Genomic DNA, 22,180 nt, shown 5'->3' with positions numbered 1-22,180 from the left:
AAACCAAAATTGCCTTCTGGGGTATACTTATGGACACATCCAGATGGTTGTCTAATGAGGTGAGTTCACTTAATCAATTAATTTTGTTTTTAGCATACAAGATCATTCAAATGCGTGATAATGTTATATTTTCTATTTTTACAGCATATAGATTCGTTTTTAAGATTATTACGTCAATGATAGTATGATGATATTGCGAATGTTCGTCAAAACTGGACAACAGTTTTGACTTGCTATTTTAGACGCATCTCTCATGAGTATGCCGCATGGATGAAAGATCAATATAACTACCAGTTTCCTCTGCTCTTCACACGATTGGTGGATGCATATTATTCACCTAATTTATATTTGCAACCCTGGGGTGTGATCGATGAGGTCAGTATTTAAATCTCAATTACTTTTCAAAGAATACTGAATTATACTCTAATATATGTATTTTATCAATATGTATAGGTTTTTATCCTAATAAACTTCGATAATGCATACTAGGTAGCAGGGGTCTTGGATTTAAAGGAGTGGAAGATTACAGTTTATGACTTGTTACAGAGTTTTACTGCTAACCCAAAGTTATTTAGCTGAAAGATGTTGGGGTATATGTCGATGATACCACATTTGTTAACTACGACATCATTTTAGTCTCATACGGGTCGAAGTCCAAGGGATAATCCATATGCGTTACATAAGGTGGTGGATATATCGCAGTAGGCATCCCTATCAGGTGATTGTTGTGTATTCATGTTACGATACATCAAGTGTTTGGCATTTCACAATTGTTATCTTTTGAGGGGAGGACACGTTATGCGTACGCAAGTGCTTAGGCGTACAACTATTTTTTTAGGACATTAATTGACGATTATATTATATCTCATTTTTATATGTATATATGTTTACTCATTTATATATTTTATGTGTTAGTATATCCATATATTGGTTCATTTATATACATTTGTTTTTTATATAATTACTATAAACGACAAGTATAATAAACAAAAAACGATTGAAAATGTATTACCATCAGAAACTGTATATATGAAGTAACAATTATAATCACAACATTTATATCAAAATATATTATAATCACAAACATTATAGTTAAAATAACAAGTACAATAATAACATTTGTATCAAAATTAACAAGTATAATTACAAGTGCAATTATCTTTCATCTTTCTTTTTTTTTTCTTCAATTTGATGGTACAAAACTACGTATTGGAATAGGACTCTTGTAATTTTGTCTTGTATATCCAGGTTTGTGATATCGGTTACAAATAAGTTGTTCAACAATCTCTCCTTGTGAAAGATGTCTATTTTTATTTGCTAGACGCCTTGCACAACGATAATGCACGAACGGTGGGTAGATAACACTTGCCTTCTCTGGATGGATCTACTCTGATTGATCTCTTAATGGATTGATAGCCTCCGCGTAGATTGTACAATAAAAAGCGGTGTTGTAATATGGATGCACCCATTGAATGCAAGTGATGAGCTTTATATGTCTGGCAATAGCAATGACATACATGTAGGGAATCTGTGATAGTTGAAATTTTCTATAAGTACATGTTTGTTTCATAAGGTCAACCAGGACATCATATTGACCACTACCAAGAACTTGGTATCGTTCAGATGTTATAAGATGCACTTCCAAGTTTAAAGACTTTTGCACACGTTTGACAATCTTTTCCTCAACCCAAGGTGTCATTGGGCTAGTGCAAGTATCTGCAAATCATATAAATACAAACAGATATGGTGAGTAATTAAGTATAAGTTTACATACACATATTTATAACATGTTATAATATTGAATATGTACTTACTTGTATAATTTCTTCTTTCATAAAACTGTCGTTGCAATGTACCTCTGATAAACTTGATTAGCATAGTAATAAGTAAACCTTGAGCATGTCTGCCTAATGCATTAAATGACTCAACGATATTAGTAATCATTATATTGTATCTATTTCCTAGAAAATATGTCCATGCCCACCAATCAAAACCCACCTCACACAGGTATGCAGTTGTATCAAGGTGCATACAAGCCAATGACTTCATTACCTCTCGAAATTCATACTCCGTGTACGCCTTAGCTGTTTTCTAATACATCTATGCGACTTTTACATTATTTTTGTACTTAGATCACATGTTACAATAGAGGTGATAACAACAATAACCATAGTATACATCAGGGAATACTTCAGTCATTGCAAAAAATATACTGATATGTTGATCTGAAATCATGGCTAAATAAGGTACTTCACCAAAACAATTCCACAGCTTTGTTAACAACCAACACCATGTGTCATGGTCTTCCCTATGAACGATGCCAAAAGCCAATGGGTATATCTAATTATTACCATCCAATGCGACAACGATAAATACTTTACCCAGATATCTACCCTTTAAGAAGGCAACGTCAATACAAATGACTGGTCAAATATGTTGTTGGAATGCATGGATATTGCAACCCAATGTCATGTAAAAGTATTTAAATCGTTCCTGCGCATTCATTAGTGTATGTGTCACAGTTCCCAGATTACAATGAACTAAATTATAGTAATACTCTAACAGCAACATAAACAACTCTTCTGGTGTGCCCCTTAATGATTGAAGTGTCTAATTTCTTGTCCGTCATGCTTGTGCATATGATATATCAATTTTATATCGGTCAGCGATATCCGCAATGATTTCTTTTGGTCAATAAACATGATCAACTAATATAAATTTGGTCTTCAAAATTTGTCCTAAAGTTCAGACACCTGCTTGCATGTGTGATGGCTATCCAAATAATGTAATTCAAAACTATCACTTTCTCCCACCCTAACTGTCGTGCACGCCACTTACAGTCTTCGTTAACACATTTAACCACCCATCTACGCGTGTCTGACTTGTCCACTGCAAATTAATATCCCATTTGATATCGCATCAATGACGAACTTGAAAATAGTATATCAACTTTTGGAAAATCACTATCGCTTGACACTCTTGGGCTTCTAGATGTAAATGGTGGGTCAAGAAAAGGTGGTAATCAATGAAATGCATCTATATGAACATTCCTACCATCAAGATTTGTTTTCGGAAAACTACTTGTATCTCTGATATCTTTATTAACATGTGTCTTCTCTTCAACCTCTGATTCCTCAATTTGAATATCATGCACAACCTTTTCGTCAAATTCACTTCACTCTGAAAATTTTTCTTTGTAGCTATTAAGAAATTCTTCTGCACGATACAATGCATTAACATCAATATCATTTATATACACAAAATTTTCCTCTGAAAATTCTTATTTTGGATTGATCCAGATATTTTGAATCCCTTCTATACCAATAGTTTGATTTTCTAGATAACTACTCGACTCACCACCTTATAAACCTTTATCTGCTTGTTGAGCCTCATAACTATTGTCATTAACTGTAGTTGTTAAAAAACTAGAACACATTCTATGAAGAGGTTAGATAGACCGTTAAGAGCCTCAACATCTTCATCATTTGAAATTTCTATTAGAATGTCATCGTCAAGATGCTTTGGTTTAATTCTTCGATCTATATTACACTTGTCACTCACTATTTAGATTAATTCTTCGAATGTCATGTGTTCTGAAATTTTAATTAATTTCTTATTATCTCTAACATATTTTATAACATTGTTACCTCTTTCTATCAATTTTCTCTTATATCTAATTGAAGCATATCCAACCATTTAGAGTAATCTTATAATAAATACATAATCAACATAAATAATATGACTAAAAATACTATTTACAGATTTTTGTTATATAATTATATCTATTTCATAATTCAATTGTATATTATTACTATTAATATACTTTGATTAATGTGATACTAATTTGTGAAAATATCATTTAGTTTTGGTATTTTATACGATATTTGAGATATTTTCGTTTAAATCTTTTAATATATAGGTATTTTTTTAAAAAATTCAAAATTTAAGGTAAATTTATTTATTACCCAAAAAAGGGGTAATTATTTTAATTTTTTTTAAAAATGTTTTTAGAATAACATGGATATGTTCGATATTAATCAATATCATTAGATTAAATAAAATAAACCAGTCGAAGGAATCAATCACTTAACGCCAATTAGAGGGGGTATTGGATAATTCTCAAAATGTGGGGGGAAGTGGAAAAATATTTATACTTTTGGGTTTATAAAAAAACCTCAAGGGCGGTTTAGAACAGTAGCCCTTGATCAAATAGTCTCAGATAAGTATCGCCGCAACGAAATCGGTGGTTACTTAATAAAATTTTTCTACCTTCTGGAAGAAGACGTTGAGACCTGTGGAGCCATAAGTTTTGTAATTCCATGTCTCTCTGGTTCTCCTTCTCCTTTGTGCGAAAACAACAATGTTGAGTAGAAGTTTGAGTGGAATGATCAAATACATTTTGAGAAGGGACATCAATTCAAGAGAATTATGGAGAAGATGTATGTCCAGTGAGCCGAGGAAGAGATTTGCGGCTTTGTGGGGCAATGGAGATTATGGAAGATTAGGTTTAGGAAGCTTGGAATCTCAGTGGAGGCCTGTCCCTGTCGTTTGTTCCGCATTTGAGAATAATTGCGTTAAAGCCATCGCTTGTGGTGGCGCTCATACCCTCTTCTTAACTGGTATTTTCTTTCTAACTTTAATTATTAAATTTTTTTAAACAAATTTTCATAATTAATAATTCCTTTCTTCACAGATAATGGCCGCGTTTATGCTACCGGTCTTAATGATTTTGGACAGCTCGGCATATCAGAAAATACAAGTTATTCTTTAGTATGATTTTTAACCTTTGTATTTTTATGTTTTTTTTTTTTTAATTTCCATGAATTTAGAGTGTTCGATTTTTCGACTGCTGAATTTTAGATTGCTTGCTTTTTTTAATTATTATTTGAATGGTTTTCAGGAGCCAATTGAAGTGTCTGGACTTGAGAAGAAGGTTGATCAAATCTCAACTGGTTATTATCATTCAGCTGCCATTACAGGTTGGGAGTTACTTGGACCATTAATTGAGAGTCGTGAAATTGCTGTGTCAAAATTTGGGAAACCCTGAAATCTAAGAATACAGATGAAATAACTCCTTAAGTTCAAAGTAATTAATTTGGTAAAAGCTAGAAATATTTTAATTTAAACTTGAAATTTTATTTTTTAAAGAAAAATACAAAATATTGGATACCCTGGAATCTAAGAAATACATATGAGAGAACTCCTTAAGTTCAAAGTGATTAATTTGGTAAAAACTAGAAAATATTTTAATTATTTATGTTCCTCATTATCGCATTTAAAAACTCCTTGAACAAAAATTACAGTATCAATGATTCTGTATCAGTAATTTGAGTCTGCAGCATATCACTGTCACTCAAAACCTTGATTGTCATGAGAGGGCTTCATTGAGAATGGAGTGAGATATTACATGGGATGAATCTAAAGCCAAACACTATCCATATAGTCTCACAAGAATCATATTATGAGTTAAATTTTAAAAGGAAACTGATATTTATATTTGAAATGTCATCATTATGCAAGAGTTTTTATTATTGGAAACCTTGATGTTGTAGTGTAGAGCCATGGTGCATACAAAATATGAAATGGTGTGAACATCTTCTTCCACATAATTTAGGTGTCAATCTACAACTTCTTTCTCATTATGGATTGATATATATAGTGATAAACTAGTATTGAACATTTCAATGCTTTTGCTTAAGATTTGGTTGAGTAAATGAACTACTATTGTGCATATGGAGTCAAAAATTGGTCTACTGATTTTCTTTTTATCTGTTTGGTACAGTACTATTTTCTTATGTTATGAAGTTAGGCAAGACGTACATGTATGTTACCTATTGAAAAGGACAATTAAAAAATTAAAAATTGATTATATTCTCATACCTGTTGTTTGACAGTATCTTAGTAAGTCAATACATATTAGAAAATGTATAACAAAGCTATTGTAAGTTTGGCTGTATAAACTCCTTTTTTATCTATATCTTGCTCCTCCAATATGCATCCTCAAGGGGAGCCTACTCTAGAGATCTTGCAGTTGAAATCAAATACCCTTCACACCCTTGGAGGAGAACAATTTAATTTGAGTTTGTGCATGGGGAAGGTTGGGTATGATGCAAGGTTGAAAGAATCCATTCTAGTGTATATTTCTAATCTTTTCTAATATATCTTTTGAAGCATTCTATTCCATTTCTCTTTTGTAGTGGATGGGGAGCTCTACATTTGGGGAAAGAACTCCAATGGACAGCTTGGTCTTGGAAAAAGTAACAACTATGCCTCAACTTTATGTTATATGTTTCTATGTCTGCCGAACTCGACATCTTATGTATTTTTCTGTCAAGAATGTTTTACTTACTGTAGCATTAGTTTCCTAGACAATGAAGAAAAGAAATTCTGATTTATTCTCAAACTGATGCTACATGGATCTGAATACTGGTATGCAGATGCGGCTAAAGTAGTTCCTGTTCCAACAAAAATTGGTTGCTTGAGTGGAATCTTCATCAAACATGTAGCTTTGGGTTCTGAGCACTCAGTTGCTGTTACTGGTTTGGAACTGAAAAGACAGAGACTCTATTTTTGATGATAGTTAGTAACTGCTTTTTATTAATTTGGAAATGCTAGGGTGTAAACCTTTTTTTGGCCTTATTTGTTTATGTTTTTCTCCAGATGGAGGAGAGGTTTTAAGTTGGGGAGGAGGAGGGTCTGGAAGACTTGGTCATGGCCACAAATCAAGCATTTTAGGGTTCTTAAGCAGCTCCAGGTTTCATTTGATAATTTTATAGTCTTTAGTGGTTTAAAGTGAAAAAGAAAAAAAATAATCTTTTAACTTTTAACTTACAACATTAGAACTTTTCATGTTTCCACTGTTTGAAATTTTGGTTACCGTTTCTCATAATTAAAGTATATGCTATATCTTGTTAATCAGTGATGTCAAAGTTCTACACTCTATAATTTGTCATGTATGTTGCAGATGATTTGAAACATTTTGGAATGAGTATGTAGATGATGCTAGTAATACTTGCATGATTTGATAGCAAGATCAGTGAACAAATAATTTATTAATGAATTTTGAATGACTAGTATTGGTCCGGATACAAGTAAATGATTTTTTGGGTTTAATCTACTTAAGAATATTATTGTTTATTATCACTTTTATCATTTGTGAATTTTATTTTTTCTGGAATGTGTATCACAATCTAGTAAAAAATGAAATCTCTGACTATGTATCAACTTAATGCAACCATAGACACGGACCTCTTGAAGTTTCGCTTCACTTACCAGTGTAACTTACTCTTAAGTCTTGGAAATTTCTAAGGTTGAAAGTTTTGTTGTTTGAACGAGATATAGCTACTTGGTTGAGGTATTTGTATTTGTAGAGACAGCATTACTCCTTTTATTCTCTCTACTTGTTTCCTACTTGTCCACTCTTTGTTCCCTTTTAGTTATGAATTAATAGATACTTTTGCACAGTGAATATACACCGAGACTTATCAAGGAACTTGAGAAGGTCAAGGTATTTTATTCTTGTTAATCAACCATTGATTGATGTTGTCAGCACTGAAGTGAATGTGTTATTTTCTCGTTATAATTATAGCCTTCTGATCTTATCACTAGGTTAAAAATGTTGCTGCTGGACTTCTGCATACGGCATGCATTGATGGTATTTCATTACCTTTTCTTGTGCCTAATCTTTTCCATGATGTTTCTTACCTGACTAAGGTTAAATAATCATGAATTTTTTCTAAAATTCCAGAAACAGGCTGTGTCTTTATATTTGGTGAGAGAGCAGCAGCTAAAATGGTGGGTTACAGAATTTGTGATTTTATAGGTTCTGGAAACTGCATATAGGCCAATTGTGTAGGCCCTTTTTAGTGGCATTTATTTCCCTGATCAAATGATAAGTTATTAACGAAATGAATGCAGGTCTTTCAAGACACAAAAAATGCAACAACACCATCCATGATTAGCAAGCTACCATATGCAGAGGAAGTCGCATGTGGTGGTTATCACACATGTGTTGTGACAAGTAAATTTTATCTCTATTTATTGTTTTTATTTATTAGTCTGGGCTTACACTTTTTTAAGTTACTGATATTGTCAAGCAGATGATAGGATAGAGAAGCCTCAAAAACTTATGAAATATGATTCATGTGATTAATTTTTATGTCATATCGATGATATATTTAAGTGCAATGCAATTTGTCAAATGATAGCAAAAGAGTTTATTTGGCACCTCCCGTATCTTCATCTCATTAACAAGAGTCCTGCCCTTGTGGTGTGTTTCTAATTCTTATTAAATTTGCTGCATTGCCTAAACCAAAAAAAAAAAAAAAAAAGGAATGGTTGTGTGAATTCTCATATGTTTCAACAAATTGTATACTAAGTACCAAGAGTCACATTCACATGTGGTTGTTCTCTTTGATCTCCACCAACAATTAGGCAACTGTTGGCCCAAGCAACCTGTTGCTGTTACTGGAAAGTAGATTAAGATTCCTGGTAGAATATCTGTCAATAAGTTCATTGTCATACATGATGGCCCTAGGCAAACTCATAAATGAACTTCTCTAGCCATCTCATGTTTTAATCATTTCTAAATTTTCATCTATTATAATTATATGTGTCAGATTGTTTCACAATTTCAACAGCAAGCTCCTCATTCTCTGATCCTTTTCTGAAACTGAAAGTTGCCATAATTTTCTTGTCATTTATGTCTGTTAGGTAGTCTTCAACATGACAGTCATTCATGTGTAAGTGCATACACAGGCACACACATGGGCACGTGTTGTAGAATCTAGCTAATTTCCCCCAAAGAATAAAATGACCAAATTAAATATCTCATTTTTGTGAGATATTCAGTGAATAATTATTTTATTTCCAGTTTCTTGCTGCTTGTAGTTGACCCTGTAATTAGGCATTTAGTAAGATTATTCCTTGAAATTTCTTGTGTTGTTTGTTGTGTATATGTTTAGGGTTCCATAGTATATACAGATTAATTTATGTATTTGAATGATTGAGATTAATTTATTTGTGTTATTTCCAAAGTGCATTCATTGTGAATTTGCATTGAATCTCAATCATATAAAGTGTGCATAGATCCATGGATGAAACATTTTGTCATATGTTGTGTCAAAGAAATGATGTCCTTCAACCTAAACTATATATGTGTACATATATTGCATAGAATCTCAGTCATTTAAAGTGTGTATGGATCCATGGGCTAAAAATCATGTCATAAGTTGTTATATATGTCAAGGGTTAGGTCTGCTGTTAAAAAGCCATAGACTTCAACTAAGAGGTCAAGGGTTAGATCCAGTTGAGCCCACCTTGAGCCCACCTACTTGGGATATTGTATCCCTAAGTTTCCTATGTATCAAGGTTATAGGGTCTAAATATGGTTCACAGTTTAGAAAGAACTTGGTGAAGATTTTCTGTCTCTTTCTCTATATATATGTATGTATGTACACTCACATACAAGGTTGGGATCCCAGACTTGTGTCCTGAGCCATGTGGCAATTGATTTATCACCTTATTATTTTGTAAAGTAAAGAGAGCAGAAAAGAGGATGAAAGTGCAAAGTTATAGGAGTTTGTGGGCCAAAATAACATTTGGTGCCTTTCTTTCATTCAAAATATTGTAGCTTTTTTATCAAATATTTGTCACTTTCTCTATATGTCTCCATAGCAATTTAACAAGCCTTTTTATAGTCTACAAGTTGGACTTAAGACTAAAGGGATAAACATAAGTATGACTTAGAGATTCTTGTCTGTCTTGTTATTACTTCTTTCAACTTGCATTTCCATATCTTAATATTATGTCACGTACTGGTTAATATTATGTAAAACTCTTTTCCCCTTGTTTTACTTATATGCTCATAGGTGGTGGGGATTTATACACTTGGGGCTCCAATGAGAATGGCTGTCTTGGTATTGGGTATGTTTCATTTCAGGATTTTTCTGGAAACCTTATCTTAGCATATTAATTTAAAATTTTGCAAGTTAAAGTTTTAGCTTGCTGAAAACTTATTTCCTCTCTAGCTAATCCATTTTGTTACCAGTACTATAGACTCCTTTCATTCACCTGAAAGAGTTCAAGGTCCTTTTTCAAGATCATCTGTTTACAAGGTTTGTGCTATAGTTTATTTAGAAACTTTTGTATGGTTTTACACTGCATATGATGCATGGAAATAATATGAAAAATCATTTTTTAACCAATGCTTTGACTGCATCGACAACATTTTCGCAATGTCATGATAGAAACATGCTATAAATGATGCTTTGACTGCTCCATTTATAATTTTTTGTCAAGTCATGATAAAACCATTTATAAATAGTGGACAAAAGCATGGGCACCCTATCGTTGATAAGTCTACTTCTTACATGATACATTATTAGTTAATCTTTAATATTTCATTACAGGTCTCTTGTGGCTGGAAGCATACAGCAGCAATATCTGGTAAGAGTTTGTTTTGAAATATAAGTTCCTTTGTATCATAATTCTTTTATCAAAAAATTGAAATGCTTGACATTGGATGAAATAAATTGTGTACCCGTCTGAGCTATGTGCATGTGCAGTTTTAATGGAACTCCTTTTTATGCACAGAAATTTTTGTAGCTGTTTTACATTCTTGTGATTAGGGAAAAATATCTAGTTTCAAATTAGCAGAAGGGTACTAAGGAATATGTTAGGTACCTGCACTGACCAAAGCAATTACTTAATTCTTGCAACTCAACACTGCAATTCAATGCACCCTCCACCAGGCAGTTCTGTTATAAACCTGCAACTCCACAATTTCTCAACCAAACAGTTCAATAAAAACAGAATGAAGAAGAAATTAGAGCAATTTGTATTGATTGCTGTTATATATATTTAAACAGAACATTCAAGTCTAGCGTATCCTCATCCTCCCTGGAAACAAGTAAAAGGGAATCGAAACCCCATCCCCAAGCTTGGCCTTCAGGAGATCACTGTTTTTCCTCTTAATTCCTTGCTGCCTGACTCCCTTCATCATCCAGCTTTATTTCTGCTCATTCTCTAACTGCTCCTCTCAATTCTTGCCACATTTTCCTCCATGTGGTCCTGCCCTTGTGTGTGAAGGACATCTGTGTGCTCCCAAATTGTTGCCCTGAGCTTGTGCCACCTGTGCTCCTAATATTTTCCTTTTTGCAGGTGGCATATACATGAGTAGTAACACAATAAAACAAGAACAGTAGTCTGTTCTATATTAGGCTAACATTGAAGAAAATTATACAACATATCAAAGAATGAAGAAATCAGCTCAAAACCACTCTCCTATGCTTTTGAAATTCCTTTAAATGGAAACAAACATTTGAAATCATAATGCAGTGAAATATATATATATCTGTTTTTCAAATTTTCTTAAATTCTTTTATTTTATATTTAACGCTCTACTTTTTTTTTTTTGCCCCATTCCAAGCTATTCGTAACAATAATTTTTGGTTTTCCATAGCTAGGAATCAATCTTAGTTGTTGGGAGAATCTAAGTAATGTCTTATGTTGCCCTACCGCCTCACGACCCTATTTAAGTCTCAATTTATATTAACTAATGGACACAACTATTAATATTGGTTATTATTCATCAAATTTATTTCCTGATTGTACGGAATACGAAATATTATTATTATGTTTTTATACCTCAAATTAATGACCAATTGTGTTGCGTTTATCTGTCTTATTACTATTATTTGCTTTGCTCCAATGGATTTCCTTTCAGGAAGTTTCTGTGGGTGTGTTTTATTCTATCATTATATGTAGTAAGCGTATTTTGTTTGATCAATCTTGAAAGTGAGACCTATTAAGATTTAAGTTTAGTTAAGGCATTAAGATTCAAGATAAAAATCAAATTCTTTAATTTCTCATATTATGGTGATACTTACTAGCAGCACAAATTATGTGACAAAATGTTGAAACATTACTTCTTCGGTCCTGGAATGATGTGAATTTTTTGTTCATATTCAGAAGGCAATGTCTTCACCTGGGGCTGGGGTGGTTCTCATGGAACATTCTCTGAAGATGGGCACTCGTCCGGTGGACAATTGGTTTGATTCCAACTTTCTTATATAATGTTCAATTGTTGTCTGATAATTTTTATTATTATTCTATAATAGTTATTGAATTTGCAGTTATATTTAGAATCCTACCTGCACCAGTACTTTATTTTGCTTAGCCAGTGGATGACATTGTAACTAAGTGTTATTTGATTTTGCCTAGTTGCTCTAAGATTTAATGGTTGCAAGAGTGTTGTTAGCATAGGTTTTATGACCTAAACATATGGTAGTTTGTTTTTTGATTCATTTGCTTAAACAACCTAGTCTCATATTAATAGTTTTATCTTAGTTTATTTGTATCATATAAAATTAGGAAATGGCTTCAATTTTGATAGATATGATATGCACAATCTGGAACTTTAGAATTAGGATTGCTGTTGTTTTAGGACTTAAGAGACTAGAGAGAGTATAAGGGGAACTGGAAAAAAAAAAGGGTCACGGAAACAATGTTTGTATAAAAAAATGGATTTTCAGAGAAGGGTGGTCAAATAGTTGTGAACCAGTAGGAATTATTTGGAAACTAGATTGGGTAGGTAGAAGTCTCAAGTGCTATCTTTTAAGCAAACATCAGTGTGCTTTATTTTTCCCCCACGGTTTCTGAATTTACTCTAGTTAGGAGGGGGTTGATAGAAAAGAAAGAAAAGTATTGGGTTGAGGTATCATTGATCATTAGAACTATATGCACTATTAAGAAAATGTGTGCTCATTGGTAACATTTTATTGCATTGTTTAGTTATTTTAGAATGCCTTGGTGATGTTAAAGTGTCTGGTATCTCCTTTTATTTTCCTTTAAATTCTGCTTGTGCAATTTACTCTTTATCTACTGTTTTCCAGGGTCATGGAAATGATGTTGATTTCATAAAACCTAAAATGGTAAACTTTGGAAATAATGTGAAAGCATTGCAAGTATCTTGTGGATTCAATCACACAGGAGCAGTACTTGAATATGCCTAATTTGGAATGGTAGTAAGTTCCGGCTGCAGGAAAATAATTCAGCTCTTTTAAACAAGGCCTGGTTATGGAGGACATGAGATTCAGAATCTTCTTGATGTGAGTAGCACATATCTCTGTGTTAATCATATCAATCAAAGCATTTGCATTTATCTATACAATAAAGATCCAATCATACAAGCTTTTACATGCCAAGTATTTGAAAGCAAAGGCAGTGGAGAATGTCTTGATTCTAATTTATAAGATGAAAACTCACTCGTTATAGTTGAGGATTACTCTCCGCCTATACTGAAACTCTGCATCACAAATATTTGGACAGTATAGCATTAATTAATGATGATACTATGAATGATTTGTTTTTTGATATATATATATATATATCTCTCTAAAAACTTAGGCCGTCTTTATATAATTCACTTCTCTAGGTATTTTGATGGCTTTTATCTTAAATTCTACATTTTGATGTTCCCATTACATTACCCTAGGTTTTGAGAGGCAACATAAAAAAGTAAAGAGTTACTCAAAAAACAATTGTATAACAAAGAAAGTGCAAGTGGAATGCAAATTGAAAGCACAAAACTGACATCAACCAATCGTGATTAGTGACGGATCACTTGAATAAAACCTTGGTTTGACCGACACAACTGTCATCCTATTATTGCTCATCTGTGGATCAACCATTCTAGTGTAACCAACCACGGCTAATAAAAAGGAGGTCAAATGATTATTTTTCATCTATTTGGTTCACTATTAAAAATTTCAATATTTATTATTTAGATAAATTTTACTATTATTATTAAGAGTAATATTGCTATTTAAGAAAACTATTTTTAAAATGAAAAATTTATTATATTTTCACTCTTAGATTTAAGAACTAAGAGGTTTTTTTTTTTATCCAAGGTTTGAAAAATTAATATTTTTTTCTTAGGTTTTTTTAGGATGTTGTTGGCGATTGAAGATGATTGCGACTTTTCTCTCCCCTTTGCTTTCTCTATCAACCTCAATTGACAAAAGCTTGAGACGAAGGTGTTCCTTCGTTGCCTTAAGAAGACAATTTCGTCTTAAAGTGAAGATGATGCATCGTTGTCATCTCTCAGATGACGACATCGTGTCATCTTCATCTGGGATAAAAATGAATCTTGTCTTCATTTAGAAGCGATTGATTTATTTTTGTTGGTCAGTTTTGTCAACCAATGATGGTTGAAAATGAAGAGTCATTGAGAGAGAAGCTAAAAGAGAGAGAAAACGTGACTATTGCCATCATCTTCGATTGTCGACAAAGTTTAGAAAAACTCTAGTAGGGAGTTTAAGCTCTTCAAATTTTAGATGAGGTGAATTTATTAATTTTTAAACTTAGAGATAAAAATATAATAAGTTTTTAGTTTTTAAAATATTTTTCTTAAATGACAATTTTATTCATAATAATAACAGTAAAATTTAATAGAATGATAAGTATTTATATTTTCGATAGTTAATGAGTAAAAAATGTGTTTGTATTAAACTTTGGGTGAGAAATAGTCATTTAGCCTCAAAAGGGGGTCATGTCATTCTTCATCTTCAACCTCTAGATCCAATTTTAACAAACAACATCATTGATATTGAAATACCCCAAGAAAAACTCTCAGTTACAGCATACGCCATTCAATCAAGACTACGTAGTTTATCCAATATAAAAAACAACAATTTAAAAAAAAAAAAAAACCTTGATTATCTAGTTTAGGACACATGCATTGAAATCCGAAACAAAAGTAAAACATTTTAAAAAAAAATTAACGTAAATGCCTTCTCTCTTTTTTAGGAATTTCTTAAACAACGATACTCCCTCCCATTATTCAATAACACCTCTTGGAGTCAAAAGAACATGTTTTGCAAGTGATTTATAGAGATTAAATATTTATTTATAAGCTTGAAAATTGATTAATTCACTATAGGCCAAAAGAATTATTATTATCCAAAGTTTGTTGAAATGATAAAATTTTATTTGTTAAATTTAAATAATTTAAATTTATATCATTTTGGTAAAATTTATTATTATAATTAAGAGTAAAAATATTATTTAACTAAAAATATTTAAAAAAATTTAATAATTTTCTATATTTAATATTTCAAAAGTAAGTATTTCTCTGTTGTAGTTAAAAAAAATTTATTATATTTTTTTATTTAATTTAAAAATTTTACAATTTTTTATTAAGTTTTAAAAGGTTATTATACTACCCTCATTGTTTTTTTTTTTTTTTTTTAAGTGTTGGACTAGTAAATAAATAAAGTAACCCAATTTTATGTCATTTTTTATTTTAATAAATAAAATAAAGTAAAAATGTAGGTTCTGAACCCAAGCTTGCTGAAATAAGTTTTGGGTTAGGAAAAAAAAGGTAATCCAAAACCGACCGCCGTAATGTTGAAGAATATGTTTATAAAATGATTATAATAATAATTGTGTGATCTGATCAAATCAAACCCTTTTCCGAAAATCAGCCTGAAATTATGTAAATTAAAAATGATGACATTTTTGTACGTAATATAGCCTTTTTATATACGACACGCGTTTTGAGTGAACAAGACATTCTGAAAGAATTAGTGTGAATGAATAATTGATAGAGATATTAATTTTGGTTAGAGAACGGGGATGGGGTGTTTGTCTTATGCGGAGTTATTCTCATGGCGTGAAGTTTGGGGGATTTGTTAGGTGGTGTGTTGATGTTGATTATTTTCTACATAACCAAGCTATGAATTAACGCAAGAAGATTTGCTTGTATAGGAAGTATATTGTAAGCCAAGACTGACGAAATTGAGTGTAATTGAGCTTTGAGGAATGAGCGGCTGAAATTTTGATTAGATGGACCGTCGTAGTTGGCTTTGGCGACGGAAGTCGTCGGAGAAAAGTCCCGGCGAAACTGAGAGTTCCGGCTCCATTTCTTCGCTTTCTGAAAGATTCTCCGATGATCAAGTAATTATCTTTTTTTTTTCTTTTTCATTAATTTTTTTTAATAATTGATTAAATTTATGGTGGATTCTTTAGATTAATTGTAATGATGGTGGTTTGTGGATACAGATTTGTCAAACTCATATTACTCAGTCTCCTGAAGTGACATCTAAAGGTTTACCAGGAGATGAAGAAGTAAGTGATAATGTGAAGAGTCTAAGTGACAAACTCTCTACTGCTCTCCTAAAAATCAGTGCTAAGGAAGACTTAGTAAACCAACATGCCAAAGTAGCAGAAGAAGCTGTTTCAGGTCTTCCATTTTCACGCTATTTCGATTCAAATTCTTTAAATTAAGTCCTTTTATTTTCGTTAAATTAATTATGTTGAATACGAAGTCTTACAGAATGACATTTCGTGTAACTGGAAAAGAAGAAAAATTATGTTTTGGGTGATTTTTTAATTCTGGTTTTGTCTATAGATTATTATCATGCGCATAATCTTTGTCTAGTCAAAAAGAGTATGAAACTTGCTCTATTCTATTGAGTTGGTAGTTAGCCGTTTCTTTTTTGTGTTTTTAAATGCTAGGCTGGGAAAGGGCTCAAAAGGAGGTGTCTAATTTAAAACAACAATTTGAGGCTGCTGCTCAGAAGAATTCGGCACTTGAAGATAGGGTGTCTTATCTTGATGGAGCACTCAAGGAATGTGTTAGACAGCTTAGGCAAGCAAGAGAAGAACAAGAGCAGAGGATTCAAGAAACTGTTGCCAAGAAAACTTGTAAGCTGGAATCAGAAAAATTTAATCTACAAAGCCAGCTTGTGGATTTACAGAAACAACTTGAAACTGCCAAAAGCGAGGCTACTATCTCAGATGATCTAGATCTTTGCTTGAAGCTTGAGGCTGCAGAGAAAGAGAATTCATCTCTTAAACTTGAGCTCCTTTCTCGTCTTGAAGAGCTAGAACTAAGGATTATTGAGAGAGACCTAAGCATCAAAGCGGCTGAAACAGCCAGCAAGCAACATTTGGTGAGCGTTAAGAAGTTAGCTAAGCTTGAAGCTGAATGCCGAAGGTTACAAGCTGAGGCTCGTAAAGCGGTTGCTACTAGTGATCAAAAGTCTTTCACTGCCTCCTCAATTGGTATTGAATCTTTAATAGATGGTCAGACAGACAGTGGGGAGAGGCTTCTAGCTGTTGAAACTGATACACATAAGCTGAGTGGCTTGGAGACAAATAAATGTGGGACAAGCCTTACTGACTCATGGGCATCTGCATCAATCCCAGAACTTGATCAATTTAAGGATGAGAAGGTGTTGAGCAGAAATTTCATGGTCCCTTCTGGGGAAATTAATCTCATGGATGATTTTCTTGAAATGGAGAGGCTTGCGGCGTTGCCTGATACTGAAAGTAGAAATATTTCCTGGGATTCTGGACCACTATCAGATCAACTCAGTGCTGGTGGGAGCTCACTAAAAGCTGAACTTGAAGCCATGATTCACCGGACTGCTGAGATTGAAGAAAAGATAAAAAAGATGGAAGCAGAAAAAATCGAACTAGAGATGGCTTTGACAGAATCTGCGAAGCAGCTTGAGACAACAAAAAATCAGCTGAGGGAGGCTGAATTGAAGCAGGTGGAGCTGCAAACTCAATTAGCTCATGCAAACAAATCAAAGCAAGCTGTGGAAATAGAAATAATGGCTGCAAATGCTGCAAAAGAAATGTCAGAGTCTCAATTTAGGGTTGCTGAAGCAGAGATTAAGACACAGTTAGCTCTTGCAAACAAATCAAATCAAGCATTGGAGGAAGAGATGAAAGCTGTAAAAGCTAGAAAAGAAGTAGCAGAGTCACGACTTAGAGATGTTGAATCAGAGATGAAAACTTTGCATTCAAAAGTTGCTTCCTTAGAAGAAGAACTTAAAAAGGAGCGTGCTCTTTCTGATGAAAATTTATCCAGTTATCATAAATGCCAGGATGAGCTAATAAAAATGAAAAATGAAGTTAAGCCAAGCTTTAGATCAGATTTGAAGATCTTACAGGTCAGTGATTTTAGAACTTTTTATATTGTCTAAATTGTTATATGGGAAAAAAAGTTCACTGCAAACTTCTAATATAGTAGTTACCTAAATTGTGTGCTTGGTAATTCTTAGTGCTGCCATACCCCTATGCTGAACTACTGTCATATATTTCGTTCAGAGAAATGCAGACTCAGTGCCCTTGGTGCGGTGGGGTTTTGAAGTTTTATTGAACAACTTTGGGTTGGTTATCTTGGAATTTAATATCAGAATCTGGTGGCTATCATTCAGTTACTTCTTCCCATCTATTAAGAGAGAGTCAAAAGTTAATTTGGAGAATAGTCAACCAATCACTAACATTGCAAGATATAATACATGATGAAGCGCTACATCGCATTACTATGCATAAAAGTATTTGCTTCAAATAATACTTTGATGTCTAGTGGAGCTATTGATACTCAAAATATGTATAACATCCATCAAACCAGCTAGGATAGCAGAATGGGGTCCCTCTCATTTTTGCTTTTGGTGACATCAATTTGGTCAGTTACAGTAGTTACTCTTGGAAAGAAATGAGTATTTAATGGGCTTTCTACCTGTTCTGAGTTACAATTGAAAGATTTTCTGGAGAGATAAAATGAAAAAAGAGTATAGAGAATAAAGCACCAAGTCATGATCTTTGTTTCTTTGGTCTACCTGTCCTGATATGGATATATGATATATTTTTATTATCTACGTTAATGAAAGAAAGACAAACAATGAAATGAGCTTCAACCCTTGAAAGCCAATAGGTTCATGACATTGAAGGTTAACTATCTGTCTCTCATTACATGTTTACAATGATACTGGAATGTAGCCACCTTACACGTTATACCTGTTATGTCATTAAATATGAAACATCCTGAAATAGGTAACTACATAAGGGGCCTGTCAATTGAAAGAAGTCCACTAGAAAAAGGGATTTTGCTGTGTATATAAATTCATTTATAGTGTTGAAATCTTTTGCTTTTTATGTTTTGATGAGAAAATTTTCATTTAGGGTACTGTAATTTGAATTTTTGACATAAATAATTGTCTTTTGATTTTCATGGATTGTGTTGTCCATACTACTCGATGAATTGATGATTTAGACTTTGAGTTAATTTTTTTAGTAAACAATTTATGCTGAAGAAATCTATTACTGTATTTTTTATTTTAAAGCTAAATTTGGACTGGTTGATAAGGAGATTATGGTGACCGTCCTGTAATTAACAAATACAGAATCTTTTTTTTTTTTAAAGTTGTTCAAAGGTCCTCATATATTGAATATTGCAGGAGAAAGAGCTAGGAGTGGCTGCCAATAAATTCGCAGAATGCCAGAAAACAATTGCTTCTCTTAGCCAGCAGTTGAGATCTCTTGCTACCCTAGAAGATTTCCTTGACCCAGAAACATCATTCGACTTAACAGGCGAAGTTGAAAATGGAGGGAAATCATGGAGTTCACATTCTCATGAATTTACATTTGTCAAATAGATTTTCAAATTTCTTTGAAGCACTCGCTGACTGACCAAGTCCATCAAAAGGTAAATGATATGGAGTCAGCATTATATTTAACCCAGTTTCGAGAGGTTCTGTTAGGAATTAAGAATGGAAAATGGAAGGAGTACATCTGAGGATACAATGAAATCTTGGCGCTTAAGTTTTTCATTGTAAAGAAAGGCAATTTATACTTTATTACCAATACTAAATAGCATGTATCATACAATTGCCCAAAGAAAATATATTATATATTCAATTGACAGTGTTTTCTTTGATGCTATATATTGTAGAGGCAACATTTATGTGAACATATGCTGTCCAAATCCAATAGGATGAATTATCCAGATTTGTTTAAAAATAAAAATTGTAGCAAAATGGTTGATTGATAAGCTAAGGAATTGATTGAAAAAGAAAGAAAAAAAATCCAAAAGAACAAAGAAACTGATAGCCTAATTCGTTCTGTTTTCTTTTTTTTTTTTTTGTTCTTTTAATTTTTTTATGGGATTAATAGGATGTAATGCTAAAATTGAAGTATTGGGGTGAGAGAGACTAACTCCCGACCTCAAGTTTACTCAGCCACGAGACCTACACGAGCCAACTGCAACACCGCCCCGAATTGTTTATACTCAGATTTAAAGCTGTTTGTGACGATTAATACCAAAGTCAGAGCTGCAGTTGATATAAACTTGAGATTCAAATAGGATTGTAATTGAGTATAATATATCTATATGCATCAATTATCTCATTATTCAGAATTAGAGACTAGGATGTTAGGGGTATATATGTAAGATTTTAAATTTTTTTGGCGTTTATAAATATTATATTTAAGTCCAATTGTGATTTTATAAGCTGTAACATTTCTCTCCAAAAGTAGTGCCCTCTAAAGGATAATGTTACTTATCTTAATTATAGGAGCATGTAAAACTTAGAATACTTCATCCATTCAACACATAATTTTAAAATGATCAAAATACCCTTTATTTTAATAATCACATGAACACAATGAAAGGATGTCTATCAATATTAAATGAACATCATCTAATATCTAATGTGTGTAGCAAATACAATAGAATACATTTGTACAACTATTTCATAAAAATTGAAATCATTGTTAATATAAAAAAGGGAAAAACAATTATGTTCTCATGCAGACTCTAAGCTCACTAACAACCGTTTGCACCACAGTCACCACAATCACTTACTAAGTAGGCGATTCTACTTTAACTTTTACAAAATTTCCTTTTTACCATCAAGGACTTGTCCACCCTAAAACTTGGTCATCAAGAGTACCATTAAGTACTCCAACTTAGATTATGTGGATTCTACTAGGGTTAAACTCTCACTCAGGAGACTCTTAGCTCTTACAAACTCTCCCAAATCACTTAATGGTTCCATTCGGTCTTCTAGGATTCTTTGTGGATCCTAATCTTGAGTGACCCCATATTATCATCCATATTTGGGTGAAAGCACTTAACTCTACTTCACTTGACTACTATGCCTATAAAACTAGGTCGAGATAGGGACTTAGCACCTTAGCCATGTGAGCTAATTATGCAATCCCTTTTTCTTACACCATTGGACTGTTATTGCTCAACTAGACTTTACAACAAGCAAATGTACCTTACAACTATATCTAGACATATTTGGTACTAAAATGTACCCTATATGTCCATACTATCTTTTGGGACTATGTCATAGCTAATTAAACTCAATACTCAATATTCCTCTAAGCTTTTCTTAAGTGCATTGTTGGGTGAACGGTTGTGAGCTTCTCCTTCCATGAATGACTTGACCACTCATGGGCATCCTTGGGTATGACTTCCTACATGGTTATGCATACTCTAGTGAATAGGTGTGCATTCTTTCCCATGCATGTCTAGCTTTCCTTTCTAAAGGTACATGTTTCCTAAGGGAAATTTCATCATTCTACATAGTGAACCATCACATACCATTTCTATACGAGTGCCCATCGCTATCTAATCTACATGTCACAAATGATTGTGTGTGTCTTCCATATGGTCGTTTATCGGTTGTTGCAAAAACTCAAGTTGTTGTGTGTATGGGTATGGATGTGCTCATGCACGGTTGTACTTGACATTATTTTCATATAAATTAAGGCATGTCATGGTCATGTATATCCTTGGTATAGTTGTGCATATACATTTTGATACTTATTTTAGGTCTAATTTAACATCTAATTGAATCTTAATGTTTTCATACTAAATCTAACATGTCTTTAACACCCTAAGTGCATAAAAATAAGGTTCATTCATAGCAAATAATAACTATACATGAACTCAAATAAATATCAATAACATGCCATTACACTTATAACCATTCAGGATTCATTTAAGATTTGTATGCCCCCCTAAAAAGTTCATCATGCAAACATAGCCTTAAATTTCAAAACAGAGACTTTATAACCACAAAAAAAAAAAAAAAAAACAACACTTATTCAAAATAGAGATTCATGCTAACATCGATAATCGACTAAACATTCTAACATAGTCCTAAATTTCGAAGAGGTTAAGTCTTCCGACTTGCCGGGTTTCTAAGGCTAGTAGATTTGTTACATAAGAGCCAAGAAATCTTCCACCAAAACTCGTTTCCTTGGCTATTAGAAATTCTTCTCCGATTAATGGCACTTCTCTCTCTACAAAACTACCTTTGTTAGAATAGGTGTTTTAGAGCCAATCTATTTAGAACGTATCTATAATTGTCAT

At 32.8% G+C, this 22,180-nt stretch overlaps 2 protein-coding genes across 2 annotated transcripts; both read left to right on the top strand.

Moving 5' to 3' along the window:
• Positions 1-4,191: 4,191 nt before the first annotated feature.
• Positions 4,192-13,376, top strand: LOC123224003 (ultraviolet-B receptor UVR8). The gene is made up of 15 exons (XM_044647488.1): positions 4,192-4,619; positions 4,694-4,770; positions 4,901-4,979; positions 6,198-6,257; positions 6,438-6,539; positions 6,661-6,754; positions 7,465-7,507; positions 7,609-7,654; positions 7,748-7,794; positions 7,918-8,020; positions 9,870-9,924; positions 10,049-10,115; positions 10,410-10,446; positions 11,971-12,050; positions 12,894-13,376. Exons 1-15 carry the CDS (start codon positions 4,361-4,363, stop codon positions 13,011-13,013), a joined length of 1,269 nt encoding a protein of 422 aa, XP_044503423.1. The 5' UTR covers positions 4,192-4,360; the 3' UTR covers positions 13,014-13,376.
• A 2,074-nt stretch (positions 13,377-15,450) lies between these two features.
• On the top strand, positions 15,451-19,719 carry LOC123224992 (filament-like plant protein 3). The gene is made up of 4 exons (XM_044648810.1): positions 15,451-15,957; positions 16,063-16,243; positions 16,519-17,963; positions 19,254-19,719. The coding sequence occupies exons 1-4, from the start codon at positions 15,847-15,849 to the stop codon at positions 19,449-19,451; spliced, it is 1,935 nt and encodes a 644-aa protein (XP_044504745.1). The 5' UTR covers positions 15,451-15,846; the 3' UTR covers positions 19,452-19,719.
• The last annotated feature ends 2,461 nt before the right edge of the window (positions 19,720-22,180 follow it).

This window comes from Mangifera indica, chromosome 1 (genome assembly GCF_011075055.1).
Source record: "Mangifera indica cultivar Alphonso chromosome 1, CATAS_Mindica_2.1, whole genome shotgun sequence".
NCBI lineage: Eukaryota > Viridiplantae > Streptophyta > Magnoliopsida > Sapindales > Anacardiaceae > Mangifera > Mangifera indica.
Note: the sequence above shows the minus strand (reverse complement) of the source record. Positions and strands in the feature narration are given on the sequence as shown.